Genomic DNA, 18,809 nt, shown 5'->3' on the forward strand with positions numbered 1-18,809 from the left:
TTTTATTACTACTACCCATAAAAAGATATTCCCCTCCTTCTCTAATTCACTGCAGCAGAGCTCTGCTTTTGCATAGCATCTGCAGGCTATTAGTTTTGCAACTGCAATCTGTAATTGCAAAAACATGTAATTTAGGTAGGGCATGTGAATAAGGTCCAGGAAAACCAAAAAGGATATAATCCAGATTCTTTGCTTCTCTGACAAAACATTAACCCAAAGTTTCTATATTTGCTCGCGAGACCTCAGGTCTCCTACTGAAGACAAATTCTGGATTCCCAGAATTACTGCCCAAAACGAACACACGTGATGCAAACTAGAGAGGGTTATGTTATTACCAACAAACACCTTTTTTCCGCTGCTCTGCCTTTGCAGCCCAGCCACATAAAGCAGAGAGCCAACCAAAGCTCAAAAACAACGTGGGTTTTATGGACATGCTCCTTGGATACGGTATCACGAGATGGTTCAGACTGTAAAACCTGATCTGTCTCTAGACCAGATTCTCCATGAAACAGAATTTGGATGAGTAGAAGGAAATTTCTCTAAGGCTTTCTCTAAATGCTGGATCTACATGACACTGGGGTTCAAAATCCATTTGCTAACGCAGCTGTGCTCTGCTTTCTCATTCTAGTAAGTTCAAAGGACAGCAAAGCATTCAAACACTGTGTGGTGAGATCTCCATCCTTGGAGGTCTGTAGAGCCCTCCAGACATGCTCCAGCCACCCTCACCCAGTGCTGGTGACAGCCTTCCTGCACCCAGGAGGGCACGACCACAGGGATCTTCTAACCAGCCAGGATGTTTCAAATTTGGAAGAGTCTCTCATTATTATGCTTCTACATCACCCTTTCCCTGTTTTACTAACCTGCAGCCCACTCATGAAAAGTAGTGGAGAAACACTGACAGCACTGAGGTAGGGATAGCTGCTGAAGTCCGCTCTGGGATTGAACAATCATTGGACAAAACAATTCCCTTGGAGAGCAGAAGATGCATTTGTTATACAGCAGATGTGCCCACACATAGAGCTAGTCAGGAAAGCAAGTGAACTTTAAAACCCTAACCAGAAACAACTGTCCAGTAGCATCAAAACCTTAACGTTTTTTAAATGAAGGCAATTAATTTGATCACGTTGTGTTCCATCCTAAATCATGCGGAACAAAATCCACCCCTGGTTTGAGATTACTGTCTTTTTGTGTTCTGCAGCAACAGCAACACTTTTTCTAATATGCTTTTTCTAAAAACAGTTCTTTAGCCCAAATACTGACTGTCAGCAGATGCATTCTTGAGCAGAACACCTAGCATGGGATTTATCTCGGGACACGTGTTTCTGTCTTTAAAAAGAATATGTATGTCCTTCGCAGCCAGGCACTGGATTCAAATACAGTACTGGACTCAGATATGGTTGGAGGGGATAAAATTACACTTGGCCAACAGCAACTTAAATCTCACAGTCACTGGTGGTGTATATGGGAGGAGAAAAAAAACAGAAAGCAGTGAATAGCACAGAAACAGGAATAGCTTTCAAGGCCAATAACAGGAGAGAATAAAGTAATAGTGTGAATTAAATTCTAGGTCAAAAGTCATTGGTCAAAATGATTCTAGGTCAAAAAAAAAACAAACACAAATAAATGCTAGGTCAAAATCATCATTAAATAGATGCAATTAAAGTTGCCTAAAAAGCATCCCAGTTCTACAAGTTACTTTCTGCCCTGTTGAAGGTTCCACCTAACAGTGAAACCCAGATCTCACTAGCACAGAGTGCTCTCCTCCATTCCCCCTGTTGGCCTGTCCAACAGCAGCCTCCTCTGATTTCCCTACAGCAAACAGTTTCCTCCTCCTTCCACATGCTGCCAAAGCTGAACAGAAGCGTGCCTTTAAACAATCCCCATCAACGCAGGTGCCGTTGTCAAACCCAAAAAAACAAGGCAACCTCGGAGACAGAGGAGGAAACGCAAGCAGACAACAAGGAAACAAACGCTCTTCCCAGCCAGCAGCGAGGCTGCATTTTTCCTTGAATCCCCTCGATTTACCCGGAGCTCCGCAATGACTTCAGCTCAGACTTGGGTGGGTCTCTGTACGTCTTGGCAGCAGGGACAGGAGAAGTTCCTGCGCCGCCGATGGCTGGACGGTGGTCTGGCACACACGGGCCGGGGCTGGTGCTCCCAGTCCAAGTTGCCTTTTGTTTTTCTTAAAATGTCGGATCAGAGACAGCAAGGTTTTAATATCAAGATGCAGTGGGCCAAATCCAGAGTTGATGGCAGCGTTTTAAACCGTGCAATGTGTATTGCATTACAACTGCTTGTAGGAAAGATGTTTCTCATTCTGCAGATCCCAGGACATCTCTATAGCTGATGATTCATCAACTATTCATAGTTTCTTTTAATTAAAGAGATACTCGGTATAATAATGTTAAAGAAGCTGTCACCTCTGTTACTAATAATCTTAGTTAAATAAAGATTGTGAAGATGAAGTTTCTTTTCATTTTGTTGCCTGTTGGTTAGCTCAAGCCAGCCTGATGAGCTCCCTCCTCTTCAAGTTTGTAGCTGCATTTCACTTTTAAATCCCAATTCTGAGTCCAGTTGTTGCCAAATGCCTGCTCTGTTTGAATTTCTAGTATTGCTGAAGAAGTAGTAAATTGGCTCTAGAAACAGGCTTCATTTTATAAGAGGAAAAATGTTTATAAACATTTCTTAACATTTTTTCCCCCAAAACAAAAACCTGAAACCAAAAACAAGAACAAAACCTGATGGAAAATAGCCCTTAAAGGCGTAAATAAGTTACGTAATTCAGTCACGCTTGGTGGCCAAAAGGATCTAGATGCCTGATGTGGGGGATTCCTCCTGGCAATTGTCAAACTCCTCTGAGAGTCCCCTCATCTCTGCAAGCAGCAGGGAAGCAGCATCCTGATGGCACAATAAAATGGCTCAAGGAAGGACACATGAGCATGCAAAATCAAGGAGATAACAGTACCAGAAACTTGCTGGTGGTGACAGACTGCTTAATAATCTCGCTGGTATCACTGGAAGCAGCTCATCTTGCTCGGGAAGAGAAGAGATCCTTTTTTGAATTCACACAAGCCATCAAAACTTAGAGCACGACAAGAGATGCAAAGCACCACGCACTTTTCACGGCCAAAACAGCTGTTAGGAAAAGAGTTTTTACTCATGACAATAGATAACTCGGATCCTGTGTGAAGCCTGACTAATAAAAGGATAAACGGGGGTTGATCGCAGGGTTGTAAACTGGTGCAGGAACATCACACTCATCCATCTCGTGACTGCGTGTGTGCCTGTCTGTCTGCTGCAGAAACTGCCTGAGTGAGGCCACGGGCACCAGATTAAAGAGAGCGAAAGGTCGGCGTTTGGAAGAGAAATACGCAGAGAGATGCTGTCCTGCACACTGCTCAAAAGACATATCGAGCTATAGCGAGCTGGGCCCGACAGTCCCAGTGGTACGGCTCTTCCTGGAGAGCAATGTGTTTTCTTCTATCAGTACTTGCCAACTCCTAACCACATTTAAAACAGCATGGCTCAAGCAAATAGAAGCCTTTCATCTCCCCACTTAGGGGGAGATTAATTTTTTCCAGCTTTAGCTGCCTGACAGAGTCGTCTAGGCTCCCTTCAAAATCCACAGAAGGGAGGCATCTCCTGAAGGAAATTCAGTCCACGTAACGGTAGGTGTTGGGGAGAGCTGGGAGAGACCAGGAGCGGCTTTTCTGTCACCATTTAATGCAGGAGGAGTTTGCACGGTGCTTGAGGATCCGTGGTGCCTGGGAGGGCACAGAGCAGTACAAGCAGTCTGAAACAATTTAAGAGAAACGCTCAGCCAAACCAAACTAAATCTGGGGAGTGTGGACAGGGAAGTTTTGTCACTTTCTGTTCAGCACTGCCCAGTCCGTAGGTGGAACACCACCTAAAGTTGTGGGTCGCCCTCTCTCAGTTCAGGTGAAGATGCGTGTGGGGAAACCGGAGAAGGGCCAGAAGCTGTCAGGATCATCAAGGCCTGGGGCGTGTGGAAGATGAAGAGCATGAAGGAAGCTGGGCTGGTTCAGTCTGGCAGGGAGGAGGCCTGGGGCCTACCTAGGAGCAACCTACAGCTACCTGAAGGGAGCTGCAGAGACAACGGAGCCACACACAGCTCTGTGGTGCTGAACGACCCAGCGAGGTGCCGCAGCCATGCGCTGTGCTTTGGGATGTTCAGACCCTCCCTCAGCAACAAGTCAGCACAGGGGCAAGGGGTCTCCAGCCACAGAGGGTCCCAGGTCTCACCTGGACCACCCCACATGGCCTGACCTACGACTGACAGCACTCCCGCTTCGGTCTGGGCACCTCCAGAGGTCCCTCTGGCAAACCCTCCTGTGATTTTGGGAACATGCACTTGTCAGTGAGTGAAAAACTGACTGGCAATACTGCTCACGGCTGCTAGTGGATTTTTTTTTTTTCAAAATCCTTCTTTATTAAGGGTTATTTAGAAACTCCACTGTACAGGGAGGTGGTGCCAGCGACGTCAAACAAATAAAAGGCTGCATTTCTCTGCCTTGATCTGCACACAGCTCACTCAACGTGTGCTACTAATATCTAGAACCATGGTAAATGCTTTTGCCTTTAAGTATTCTAATTATGTACATTTTCTTTGTGAAAGTAGAAGCCTCAAGCTAATTTTATTTTTTTTTCTGCCAATATCCTGCAAAATATGATGCAACCGTATCAGAGAACCGCAGGAGATGTGTTTCCATAACTAAGGGTTTTAAAAATGAGACATCCCATTCATAACATTTCACTGAGTAGTTGGAGATTCCAGCTTTTCTAACTGTTTCAAAACACAGGAAAGTTTTAAGTCAAAAAAAGGCTCTACTGGAATTCTGGTCACAGAATAAAGATGTGAGGAATGATACCCAAAAGTTTTTAGACAAGTAGGTACATCGGTGTACTCTTAGGCAATGAGACTACGAATGCTATTGCAAAATAACTGACCTGACTGTGTGGATAACATGAATTGCATATGTACATCTAAAGCTATAGATATTTTGCAGTGTTTTAATGTCTGAACCATGCTCCTGTATGAATCCTCCTTTTTGTTTTTACTACTGTAGTAGTTTTAATTCTACAGAAAAATACTGAACATCGATCTCACCACGATTTCTGCAAAGTATCAGAGAAATACGGAGCACCTTGACAGGAATTAAATCCCAATCCTCTCCTCAAATGCAGCTGGAGGCCCATTCAGCTTGCCATGAACTCATTTAATATGCATTGGCTCTATTCTACCTCCCTAACTCACCAATGAAGTGAAAAGTTAATTCAAGATATACCATCTATTCTACTTTTTCCTTACCCAGACCACCAGCTGCAGAAGAAAACACCAAGAGCTTGGAGAACAGGATATGTTTTAGACGTGACTAACATCACCTGATGTACATCCCAGCAGGTCACTGAAATTCCGGGTAATTCTGGAGCTTCTGAGGGTTCTGAGAAGTTTTTGGCTGAGTTTCATGACAGTTCCCACACAACTTCTACCTGCTATGAAGATTTCATGTGTAACTCATCAGGCCCTCAGTGCGAAGGGAGGGAGAAAACAGTAAAAGCCTCATGCTACTTTGTTCTGGTGGATGTGCCCTCTTTCATTTACCTTCCTGCCTACCCTTTGAACCTCTCCTGCCTCTACAGAGCCACCCCTGACCTGCACAAAGACTGTGTGAACTCAAGGCAGTCCCTGAGCTTCAGAACATTTCCCTCTATCCCTACGATCACGCAGAAATGTGTTTATAAGCAGATGTAAAGTGCACACAGTGCTGGAAAAACTGCACATGCCATTACTGGGAGGGAAACACAGTCGAGGAACACAGTAACTTATCGTTCAACGGGTCAAATTCAGTACTGTAATTTCATGCAAGACAAAGTACCTGTAGCAAGGCTTCACCAGGGTATTTTCCAAACAGAAAAATGCTACAAGCAGATAAAGGTAATTTATAACAGAATCAGACAAAATGTGCCACAGCCAAGGTTCAGGGCTCTGGGTTTCTTTTCCTTCTTTTAATCCATATCTGTCTTAGGGCTATATTTCCTATGAAAATTAAGTTACAGGAATCGACTTTGATAAACAAATAGGTAAGTTCTTAAATCAACTACTCAGACTTGGAGAGACTTGTAAGTTGCAAGGGCTGTGAGCTTTGAGCCACCTGAAGAGGTCCTGAGTCTGCAGGAGGACAATGGACAGCAATGGTTACACCTGCCAGGAGCCAGGTGTAACCACTTTAACCCACGTTATTTTTATACACTTTTCTCTATGTTGGCTCTTCAGAAACTGAGCTCGAGAAGCTAGGAAACTTCTTGCCTACACTGGATGCAGCACCTTGGTTGTCTGCCGGGGAGTTACAGCTCGCAGCTGGTAAGCAAATACCAAACAGATGGTTTAGCAAAAGCAAAGAGAAACCCACAGTGTATTTCCCTGACGTCAAGGAGATACCCTTCTGGAGACGCAGGCCTTAGACTGCCTGAAACAGCAAAATGGGCCCTTTCCAACCCATTGTCAGCCATTAGTGCCCAGCGATTAGTTACTGAGCTCTTGATCCCGGTCAGAAAGTTCAGGTTCGAGCACTTGGGACTGTTCTTAGGAAGCAGAGCTAGGTACGGATTCCCTGGGAAGTTTAAACAAGGGCCTCCCAGATGCTAACAAGTGACTCAGCCCAGGAAACTCCGCTGGCCAAGGCTTCGTGGAAGGAGCCATCAGTGGGGAACAGCTTGGGAATGTCCATTTCTGCAGTCTCGTAGGAGAGCATTGCTTAATACACACACGCCTGGCTGGACTTGAATCAGGAGAAGACGGACTGTGTATCTCCCCGTATCACAGGGAGCTCTTAATTGTGTACAATTTGATTTTTTCCCTCATATAAGGTACCGCTCTTTGAGATAACTGACAATTCGGACCTCACCTTGCATAGTCATGAAACCACGGAACAACAACCTGTCAAGCACTGCCACGCTTAGTGGGGCTTTGCTAAACGAACTGCCAGAGCAGGCATTTAACACACCAGCCATTTCTACCTAGGACTCTCGTGGTGCACACACCCTGAGTCAGTTGTTCACGTGCCCCTCCTGCACAGCTCTCCTCTTGCTGAGAAGTATTTTCTAGTGCCAGAATTATTCACTGATCTGCTTGCCATCAGAACACAAAGAGAATTTCCTGAGCAGTGGTTTCCAGCATGAAAGATTTCTCATCATAGCCCAAGATATTCCCAGTTCTGAATCACTGATCCAAACCCAGAGTTTTCATCAACTGTGCTGGCAGAAGTGCAGTTTTCCAACGAGATGGCGAGGAGCAAGCCACGCCAGGCATCAAGCACATGTTCTCGTTCTCATACCCCTTTCTCCACGTTAACCGTCAGGAGCAAAAGTCCACCTTGCTGGGAGCTGTGATGGAAGTTTAATTTAAAAGAATTACCTGGATGAGAAGCTGCAGGTAGAGCACACATATTCAGGACTCTCTAAAGAACCTCTAGTCATTGTGGATATGATTTTGGAACAGAACTGTCCTAATACTTGAGTAAAACAGAGCAAATAAAAAAGACTGGCCATGGAAATGAAACTGCTGCCTTCCAGGACTCACAGAAAGGAGATCTAGATGCCAAAGAGACTACTAGTTCTTACCTCTTTATGAGAACTAAGTGAATTTCTGCAGTCGTTGTCTTTCTATCACAGCAGATAAGCTACAAGCAACCAAGAGTCTCAGAAGCAGAAAAGTTTTATGTTTTGGTCACAGTTTCAAAGACAGTTACAAGTTTTAAAACAGTGTAAAGATAAAAACGTACAGTTCATTTTGTCATGTGTCTTGTCCTAGGAGTGTAACTGATTTAAAAATAAAACCTGGAAGTCAAGTCTTCTGTTTGGTCCAGTGGGAGGTGGCGATAAGCTGTACACACTCATAATAACACCTGGGCTCTTGATTCAGAAAATAAGCTTTGTGTGCTGTCCAGCTAAAAATCTGGCAAAAGGAGTGATTCAAACTGGAAGCAAATAACTCCACCTGACAAGAATTAACTCTAAACGTGTTTCTAAGACTTTAAATAACGCTCTCAAATGCAATACTGTAATCACGATTAACATTTGTTAAAAGGTAGGATTTCTGCTGTGGACACAAACTCTGCGCTTAGGGAAGCCAAACATATCTGAATTCTGCACATCTTGATTTTATAAAGACTCTACCAAGGGCTGTCAGACAAATACTGAAAACAATCAGAAAAAAATCAGTACCCCAAAGCTGTGAAAGCACGAAGTCCAACTAAGACAATAAGCTTGGATACTGCAAGGTGCTCTCTGTATATACCATCACTGAAGGTACGTGAAAGATCATTAAGGTCGTTTTTTCACCCAGGAGCTTGTTCCTACTGAACACTAAGTCAATGCCTTACTGGGTGCTGCAGCTCTGGAGTCGAAGGTACCATTTCGTGGAGGACTTGTTAGTGTTGGGTCAGAGGTTGGACTCGATGGTCTTGAGGTCTCTTCCAACCTAGACAATTCTGTGATTCTGTGATTTCTGTCTTTATGCAGTTAGGGCTCTGTTAGCATCCATTCCATAATTAAATACTGCTACAGATCATAAGAGCCCATCATTCACTTCTGGGAACTGTTCAGAATACTCTGAGCCAAATTTGCCTCAATGAATGCAAATCCATCACTAAAGAAAAAAGCATTACTATCTGGCACTATTAAGATATTACTAAATTTGGGCTTTTTCCTGAAAAAGGAGGACTACTTCAGAGCTGCATTTCCGCTGCCAGCTCTCCTGCACTGCACACTGCTTGTTCGTGGATACACTCATGTTCCTGCACGCCCTGCTGCTGGCAAGTGCCCGTTCCCTGCTCTTAATAAGAGACACTGCTGTCACTTCCTGCACGGAGACAATTCCCACTTTATAATCACATCTTCCTCCCACACTTCCCAGTTATCCTTCTCTATCCGATGTCCGCACCAATTTCAGAAGCAGTGGGTCTTTTACAGAGGCTTTCCAAACCCAACAATCTTCCTCTATTTCTTGCCCACAGCTCCCTGCCTGTCAGGCATGCAGCACATTTTAAATAAATGTATGCCATTACTGGTCACATCTGTCTGCAACCAGTTTAGGTTTTGGAGACATTTTTTGCAGTATGTTCTATTTTCACTGTAATTATCTCCAGTGTATGTTGTCCTTCCAAACACTAGTTTAAAAATAACAAAGTATTAGTTAGGCCTGGGACATATGAGGCTGCAAGCAGTTCAGTGACGGCATTAATATGATTCATGAAGTTCCAGCAACCATACAGAAAGACGACAAGCGGATCAAGACGATGCACACAAAAGTCAAGAGTGTCTTTTGGTCCATGCCAGACATATTTGAGTGACTTGCTGTCTGTGCTCATACATCTGTCCCCAACACCACGTTTATTCTCAATTTTATGCGGAGGACAGAGAGGTTCGACGGGACCCCAAGGAGATAAAAAGCAGAGTGATGGAGAGCTTGCTTCCTCAGCGCCTTGGAGAGCCAGCAACAGAGCAGACATCTCCAAGTGAAACAAAACCCCACTTGATGCGACAGGCATTACCTCTCTCCGCAGGAACACTTTTTGCATTCTTGTCCTGGTCCTCCTGACCACTGTTTGCAGCCAGCTGAGCCAAACAGCTGCTGCCCCGAAGAGGCTACGGAGCAGCTGGTACTTGCTGGCTGCTCCCCTTTGGCTTGCACTCACTCCAGCAGAGGTGCCTCATTGCCTGGCTCCTTCTCTTCCTTCGTCTCAGCCTGCTCTCCTGGATGCCAGCCCTCTAAAGCCCAGCCCAGCCCTCCTTTCTTCACCCTTGGTACCACGAGACAGGAATAAAACTTCCAGGCATTGCACTGAGAAATGAAGGAAACTTCAGAAGCTTTGCTGGAAATATTATAAGGCACTGAGAGAGACGTTTTCTAAGGAATTGCTGGCCCTTATCTAGAAGCATAAACCCCCCTACTTTGAACGTCCTGTTACTGAAACTTGGAGTTGTTTTCTTAAGCACTTATTTTGCTAATCCCAGGACTCAACTAGGGCCATTTGCGCTGTGTAAACCAACACACATTTTCAGACTTGATTTTAGATTATTCAATTTCTTTCTGGAGATTTTTAGACTAAGCAAGAACAGCCTTAAGACGCTATCACAAGCACCATTTCCTAGACGAGCATCTAGACAACTTCCTTCTCCACCTCTCAGTCCCTCTGACAGTCAGCTCTCCCCTTCTCCCTGCCTACCAGAAATATTTCGCACCAGGGGGTGACAGCTGAAGAAAGGCCAAAAAGCAAGCTTATTTCACGTTTTCAGAGGGATACGTGGGCTTTGGGAGAAGAAATGTTCACGGAGAGAATCCACAGCTCAGCTAGAAACGAGGGAAGCAAAGTGTGCAGCAGGGCAGGATTCATTTTCACTAGTGACACTCAGATGGAAACAGGTTTTCATAAAAGATTTTCAGATCTGAAAGTCAATTGCAGCCATAATTTGACAGAGGTCAGCTTGCTAAGCTCCAGGGCACGATGAGGTACAATCACACACACTGCCTGCTTTCTCAGATATTTTTTTTTCCCCAAAGAGACAAGGTCTGGCTTCACAAAGAAGACAGGCTAAGGGGTGACCTCTGCTTTGAAAACGACAAGCAGCTTATTATGGATACCATGCCCTTAGCCTTGGCTCTTTCAGCACATATTATTCTCAGCGTCTCCATACTGTATAGGACGAGATCTTAAATTCCTAGGTCAAAGACATTTTTTCTCTCAACAGCAAAGGTCAGGTTCCCCAGGAAAAAGGGGAATTTGTAAAAATCTTTTGAAAAGCTGCATTTTAACTTGCAGCAGTTGCAAATCCACAAGACTCAAACTTACAAATTAGATACTTTGTCTTTAGGAGTAGCAGTACTCTGTGGGTCTCGTTTTATCTGAGTCAAATTAAATGCAAGTCTGCCCTTTATCTGAATGTGAGACCAAGTGATACATCCTTATCCACAGAAATACACAAGGAGAAGAAAACTACATGGTCAATAAAAACACCACCCTTTGCCAAACGTAACAAAATAGGAGAAAAGCTTATGTTTGGACTGAATTGATGGCTATGAAATATCATACGAAGCCAACTTATCACGAGGCAGTTTTGCCTGCAGGACGCATACGGCATCAAGCCTGCAATGAATTGCAACTGAATAAATGCCAACTATTGCCAAAACCGTGTAGCACAGCAAACTACTGCCACACAACCGTTTCAGCAAGGCAACGCCTTTAGCAGCAGTGCTTTGGTCCTTCCCAGCAGCTTACCTGATGACAGAACAGAAATGAGGGCTAACTGGGATGAGGAACGAGGTCAGATGACATCTCAAACAACCATCCTGGTTATGCTCTTACTGTGCACACCGTTCTGCCACTGCGAGACCCCGGGGACATCGCAGCTACTGTCTGAGCTTTGGTCGCCTTTCTGCAAAGCAGGCACGGCGCAGAACTTCTATTTCGAGATCACGTTGCACCACACACATCTCTGCCCCAGTGGAAACCTATGGTCTCCTCTCAAAAAACAAAACAACTTTTTTTTTCAACATGTTGTAATCCTTTGCTGCCTGAAAGCAATAGATCATCCCCAACACAATTAACACATCACAAGCTTATTACCCACAAAAGCAAAACACGAATCAGATATTTTTATTCCTAGCACACTGAGTGTTCACACAAAGATACTGACAAAGAAAGAACAAAAGCTGTGATTTAAATTTGGTGTAATTACTTCAGTGAAAACTTGTTGCAGAACTTGAGAAATCCTTCAATGTTTGTTCCAGATGTTGGTTTTTAGGACCAGAAATTCACATCCTCAAATAAAATATTTATCTGAAGCTCTGTGGTTTATGTGTCACGGCACTGAAACACACTGGCAAAGAGAACTTCTGGTTTTGGTGAAGTTGGTAATGGCTTTGCCAATGATTTCCATAGGGCCAGCGTTGCCCTTGCTCTAATACATAATAACCAGAATCAAATTATAATATGCATTTTTTACTGCAACATGCTGTAAGACATTGTATGTGCACTGTTTAAATGTAGTTGGCAACCTTTGATAGCAGGAGACATCTGTGCTTTGAAATAAATAGAGAAAGGGAATGTTAGTGGCCTTCCTTAATGTAAGTAATTACAGTTACCCTAAAAAATGTCCTTGTCCTTAATAAGCCTACACAGATGCCAGCAAAGCGTCTCTGATGAGGGACAGTGAAATCCACTGCTTACCCATGGGAGGCCGAGGGGACTCTGACCCTAACCACACGAGCAGCGTGGGGATGTGAGGCAGCATTTGCAGGTCAAAGTAAATTGGAAGGGATGTTTTCTTCAGCTACTTACTCAACTGCCTTTCAAATTGTTAGCTACGCGTGTTTTTAAAAGCAGCTAAGATAGGCCAGAAAACACACAATTGTCTTCAGAAAAGTTCTGTTCCTATCTGCTGTTCTCTTTTCCTACCTTCTGTGCCCTATCAGCAACGTTCACCCTCTCAGAGCACGATACCAGCCAAACTTCCCACCACTTCCACAGCAATCTTCGTGCAGTTGGCTGTAGCTCACTTGGAACCAGCAGCAGCAGCAAACATCCTATTGTATGTAAGTTACCAAAGCAACTCTAGAAACAATCTCAAGGCCTGAATACTCCGTGGCCAAATAGATGTGAGCTCTGAGAAAGACCAGCCTCTGTGCCAGGCAGTGCCAGGCCTGCAGGGGAAGCGCCGTGGCAGCCAGGTGCTCCCTCACGTTACGGCAACTACTCTGAATTTCATGGCCATGCTTCGCTGGGATTTTAGAACAGCTCGAGCAGGTTTGGTGTCACAGGTGTCAAAGGGCAGAAATCAAAGGTGTTGGCAGAGCAACAGACTCTGAACTCTGCCTCTGAGACCTGGGAGAAATGGAAGGAAGGGTCGGCACCAACTGCAGGCTCCAACACGGTTCAGTGAGGTGACAAACCTCACCGGCCTCCGCTCCATCTGGGGACAGCGAGGGAAAGCTACTTAAAACATGACAAATCAGGACCATGGTTCCTCACCCCAATCGCTGTCTTTTCCACCACGCAGTGCTTTCAGACATTTCTACAGACCACTGTACCAGAATGAGGCCTCCATGCCCATGCCGTTCTCCTCTGGCTAGAGCTAGCAGCAGAGCTCAGTTTGTGGCACTCTTTTTCAAACCTTCATGGCAACTTGCTTTCAGTACTCACTGCACGGACCTCTCAGCTCTAAACAGACTCTCCAAATCCACCCCAAACAGCACAACTTAGACCCATGCTGCAAACAAATGGCTTCTGAGCGCTGGAGTGTCTGGGGACAGCAGAGGGCCGCAGGTGTGCATGTGTATTTTGGTACATTTCCACGTGTCATGTTCTGCAATGCTAAAGGAAAGCTGAACAAGGGCTTCCTAAAAGGTAAGTAATGTGAAAAAAAAAGATGAAATTAATGAGTTAATATCTGAAGAAATAAATGGTGACAAGCCTTGGCTAAGGGATGTTAGCTGCTGAGGCCTGGCAGAGCTGGGAGACAGCACTGGCTTCATTCAAAGGCTTCGTTGTTTGCTGTCAGCTACATATTTCTTGTTAAAAAATGACATTCGAGTCCCCTGGCAATTGCAGAAAAACAATTTTTGTAGTCTCTCAGAGTGAAAGTCCTGCCTCATATATGGGCTTAGTGGATCCAAGTACTACTTTATTCTCCTCTGTCCTCTTCAACAAAAAAAGAAAAAGAGAAAAAGAAGAAAACAAAAGAAAACTCCAACAGTGATAGGCACACACGCAAGCCTTCCAATGCAAGGAAAGAAAACAAAATTGATGAGACCATGAGAAATTCAGTCGTTGCGGTACCACTGCTAACATCCTATTTATTTTTGGAGTGTCTGCATAGCACAGGGCCAGACAGAAGAATAAAACCCATCATCTCCACGCACTGCCTTCTACCTTGGGCAAGCGAGCAAGCAACACGAGTGACTCTTAATGCTAAGGAGGAAATCGGTCCCCTCTCTCGGCTCCCAGTCACCAGTGGGAAGGAACTGTGGTCCTGAGAAAAAGTCAGTGGGGCTGCGAAGGAGAAAGGGCCCGATGGCACCCCTCAGGCTGTGCAGGACTCCCTTCTCCTGTCTCACAGAAAAATCCAATTCCCATTGAAAAGTGCCTGAGGGCAGAACTTGTCACTTCATCAGGTTTGCCCTGTTAAAATAACCAATGAGGTGGTGCATGGAACTGCCTTCAATTTGAGGACGTTTCATTCATAAAACAGAAATACCCACAGCTTTGCTGCCATATAAACTTCAGAGCTGCTTTTTTAAAAGTCCCCAAACCTCTCCTTGTAATAGAGCAGAGCCAAGCAATAGGAATTCGGTGGCACAAGACTCACTCTGATTTCCAAGGACAGCTCTGCGAGTCCAAATGAAAGCTGCCAACTTCTGGGTCATTAATCCAACAGGACACACAACATGAACAGAACCTGTGCACCAGTGCTTGCATTCAGGTGGACTGCAGCAAGGACAGAAAGTGAAGAAGTACACAAACACTACCCTGCTTTTTGCTCTGAGTTTCCAGAAAAAAAGCTTTTATGATCAATTCTCCACCCCCTTCTACTCATCCTCAGGGTACGCAGAGCCTGGTGCTGGCTATGTTTGTGTTGTTAGCTGAAAGAACAGCAGAACGTGCCAAATAGTTAATAACAAAATTCCAGTCTTGTGACACAAGCCAGTAATCCCAACACTGGAAACTAATCTCATATTTCTCTTGAACCCTTACAGAATCCTCATCCTACCAAAAGTACTATTTTTGTTTTGCCTGAATCTCCTCTAAATACATATATTTCACACGTTAAGGAAGTTACTGCAGACCAGACCAAACGGGGATGTGTTACCCAAACTTACATATGTACATACATTGATTTACGTGGGGCAGAGAGACACGAGAGTCCTGAGGCAGGAAACAATAGTAACTGGATACAGTGGTTTTCTTTTAAGTAATCTTTTAAGGAAATAGTATGACAAACATATCTAGACAAACAGTAACACGACTCTGTCTGTAATCACTGTTATCGCTGTCTGGAATCCTAATTCTGATCTCTGAGGTCTGTGTCCTCTCCTTGAAGGTGTGGGGAGATGTCCTCCTCAGCTGGAGCAACTGAGGACATCTCCACTCTCAGCTCTGAAACTCAACCCTCTAAAGCAGGGTGTAAATCAGCTTTGCTGAGGCTTTACACGGGCACAAGATTTGGCAGTGCCCAAGCTCTCAGCCTTGCAAAAGCACACACACATGCATGCCACCCGATCCGTGCCCACTGCAAAACAGCAAGGCAGGAGGCCTAGCGAGCTATGAGCCCAGGTTCAGGCCTGGGCCAAAAATGCAGGAGAGAAGTCTCAGGACCCATCAAGACCTTGCAAGACAAAGGAAACAAACTCTCCCACCCACAAATTGCTGTTCTAACCACTGTCGGCCTTGATGACTTCCCTTGCCAGATCCCAAGCAGCTTCTTGCTCCTGTAGCTATCCTTGCTTCAACGCCACTCTGGCCATCACACATCTGTAATTCCAGTTTTGAAACAGCTTTTTCTCACCAACTGTGCTGCAAATGTGAGGCTATGCCAGACAACGCTGGAGCACAAGCTGATGCTGTGTTCCAGCACGGACAGAAAAGAGATCATCCGTCTCAACTTACAAGTCACAAACCAGCAGAAAAGCCCTGTACAGCCACAATATGGGACACAGAAAACCTCAAATGAGACTATTTTAGGGGAAGATAAAAATAATGTTATGTTGAGCTAGCAGAATTAATTTGTGCCCAGGGTACATTTCTTCCTGTACCCTGAAGCACAAAAGGTTTTTACACCTATTAAACAAATATCTAGTTAACCACTCTGATTATTGGCCTGCTATCATGAGTAAGTGTTTAACTACAAGTCAGGTCCAGTGGGTATTGCATCAACCCAGAACTTTATGCCCTGTTCTCAAAGCAGGCACAGGCTTGTCAGAAGGCCAGTTCTCCTTACACAACTCTGAACACTCCCTTCATTCCCACCAAGCATCTGACCATAAAACTGCTGTGGTAAAGAGCTTGACAGAGCAACACAATCACTTATTTTTTAAAAAATTGGTGCCTCTCGGTTTCATTGAACACTTTCACCAATCCTGATCACTTTAAAAAAAAGAATTGGTTTGGACCATTTGTTGTTTTACACATGTCAAGCCAGGGCTGGGAGGAGAGTGGCTGAGAGGAAGAAATTGGCAAAGCAGATTTGCCAATCTGCCCTGATATGATGAGGTGCACACGCAAAGCTGAATGCCTTTAAGCACAGCTCTGTGCCACATACACCCTGAAAGAGCTTTTAACACATTTACAACACTCACAGAATGGTTCTGTCTCTTTAGAGCTTACTGTGCTTGGCCCTGCACAGATTCCCTCTCCAAACTGTCATTGTGTTCCTTAATCCCTTCCTTGCCTGCACAATCTGTAACAGAAACATCGCACATCTGGAAAAATGAGCAGGGTGGCAGCCCAGGAAGAGCAATGAAACTCCACTCTCCAATTCTTGCAGAGTAGCAGGGATCATATGCTGGCTTTGGAGGATTTTATGACTGTTTCCAGAAAAAAAAGTTATTCAATCAGAAGGCATAGTGCTCATACCTCATCTATGCTGAGATTAAACAACTCGACAACCTCATGTTTTAACTATACCAGTCAATAACTTTTCAGCAACAGTGTCTAACAAACAGTCCCAGTTACCTGATGAAATTGCATCAGTGTTTTACTTATTTACAGTGTTTTACCTCTCTGTGCAGTTTTTACTACACAAAGAGGAAGACCCCTTCTTTGCAGACTGCCTCTCACCTCCAGATACTCCCTCAATCCTGCTTCTCTGTGCTTCTCATACAATTTCATGCTGTCTTGCCTGTGCACTGCAACATTTCCTGAAAAGTTCTCTTTCCATTCCTAACCACGATAGGCATATTTTGAAAAGACCATGATCTGGCCATTTTACTGTGAAGTTCATGCTGAGGCATCACTCACGAAGAAACGAATTTAGCTTCAACCTTGACGACATCATCTTTTGTATCACAAGGAAAGAGGTACGGTGTTAGAAACAGTCTTACAGATTGATATAAACTTACTCTGCGAAATGACACCACGTAGAATGTGTCTTCCCTTCTGCGAATAGCTTCAAGGAAGTCTTGATAGCTCCTTGGAGAGGCATAATACACTTGCAGCTCGTTCCCTGAGTTCCTGCTGAAATAAAGAAGGGGGGAAGGTAATTATTTTAGACACAAGAAACTTAACTTCAGTGAGACAGTGGCTATAAACACCTGCTTTTCAAAAGAACAGCAGATCTTTATGCACTGAGAGCAGCACAAGGAACATTAAACATAGGTGAAGACAGTGAGAACTACTGCGTACTTTTTGAAAGTTCAAAGTGCTTTAAAAGTCTTGCCCCAGGAAATTGTTTCAGGCTTAATTTTGACCATGCTTTGGAGGCTAGCAAAAAGCCACATACTAGCTCAACAACAACAATAAAAAGTTTCAAATCAATCTAAAACGTCTGGAAATTTGCGATGACTTCTGAAAACAGATCATAGCAGATTTTAAAACCAAATGTTATTCTGAAATGAAAAATCAAAACATTTAATCAGTTTTTGATTTATTTACTTGTAAGTGGCAACTTCGTCTTCTCTCTCACCTGCCTTCTTTTTATGCCTTTGGTCAATTCACAGATTTGCTCTTGATTTTCTATTTAGACAGTGGAGCAAAAATAAGATATTCGTAACGTTCATATAATTCATACTTTTTCACAATTCTCATCTTACTGATATCAGACATGAGGAAAAGACACCGTCTGAAATATTCTAAGCAGACACACTGGCAAGTCAGGCAATCGTGGTACTTATCCACTGTTTATCTTGGAAAGGTGAGAAATTCCCAGCAGATATTGCTATCATCCCATTCCCACTCAAAAATAACATATTTAATCAAATGGGAAAGCTGTACTTAGACAAACCATTAGCTGGATCTTCAACCAGTTATTTGAATTCTTCCCCACGTTAATAGCATGCTATCTGTTTGCAGTATTTGTGGCACCATCACTGATGAGCCTGCTCCTCCCAAACTGTCTTGTGCTGACCCAGATTTTAAAATACGGTGGCTCATTTAGATTATTTTGGTATGTTTCTATAATATACATAACTACGCAAAGAAAACAAGGCTCAAATATATCATCAAGTGATTTTCTTGAGCAGCAGTAATAGCAGGCCACCATTATCTCCTCTCCTACTGCTAATCTTGCCTTGCTGCAATCAGAGGACTGCAGCTGCCAAGCCAGGCTCCCCTTTAATGAAATGGGGGGTGAAAGTCCTGGGGGATTAAGAGTAGGCAGTGCTGTTCCATATATCCTCATTAGCAGCCCTATGCAAGTGAGGGATCAGATCATGTCCTTCACGCACAGGAAACAAAGATCCAAGCTAATCTGAACTCGATTACTCATTCACAAAAACACGTAGGCCCACTAGAACACCCCTGAGATTCGGCATTGAAGTTGCACTGTGATAAAAGGCATCACACCCACGTATTGCTTTGTAAAAACACATCCTGAAAACTGAAATAGGTCCCACAGTTCCGTTTGCTCGCCCACGCTACAGAAGATCCAGCTCGACCTGGAAAACAGCCTTTTATAACTCTAAATCCAGCCACAGGAGAAAGTTGTTCCAAAGCACTTGGAAACCACTGGGCCTTCCCTGAGCTCTGCTGGTTCCATGGAACAGGTTCATCGCCAGCTCCAAACTCCCAGTAACACCA

At 44.2% G+C, this 18,809-nt stretch overlaps 1 protein-coding gene across 2 annotated transcripts in view; it reads right to left on the reverse strand.

Moving 5' to 3' along the window:
• ATF6 (activating transcription factor 6) overlaps positions 1-18,809 on the reverse strand; it is a 72,856-nt gene that overhangs the window by 25,153 nt on the left and 28,894 nt on the right. The window contains exon 14 of one of the 2 annotated variants that reach the window (XM_032192508.1): positions 17,135-17,246. In XM_032192508.1, coding sequence (XP_032048399.1) covers positions 17,135-17,246 — 112 coding nt within the window. Of the gene's footprint in view, positions 1-17,134; positions 17,250-18,809 lie in introns of both variants that reach the window. The other variant, XM_032192507.1, reaches the window with a different exon arrangement.

Source organism: Aythya fuligula, chromosome 8, assembly GCF_009819795.1.
Source record: "Aythya fuligula isolate bAytFul2 chromosome 8, bAytFul2.pri, whole genome shotgun sequence".
NCBI classification, from domain to species: domain Eukaryota; kingdom Metazoa; phylum Chordata; class Aves; order Anseriformes; family Anatidae; genus Aythya; species Aythya fuligula.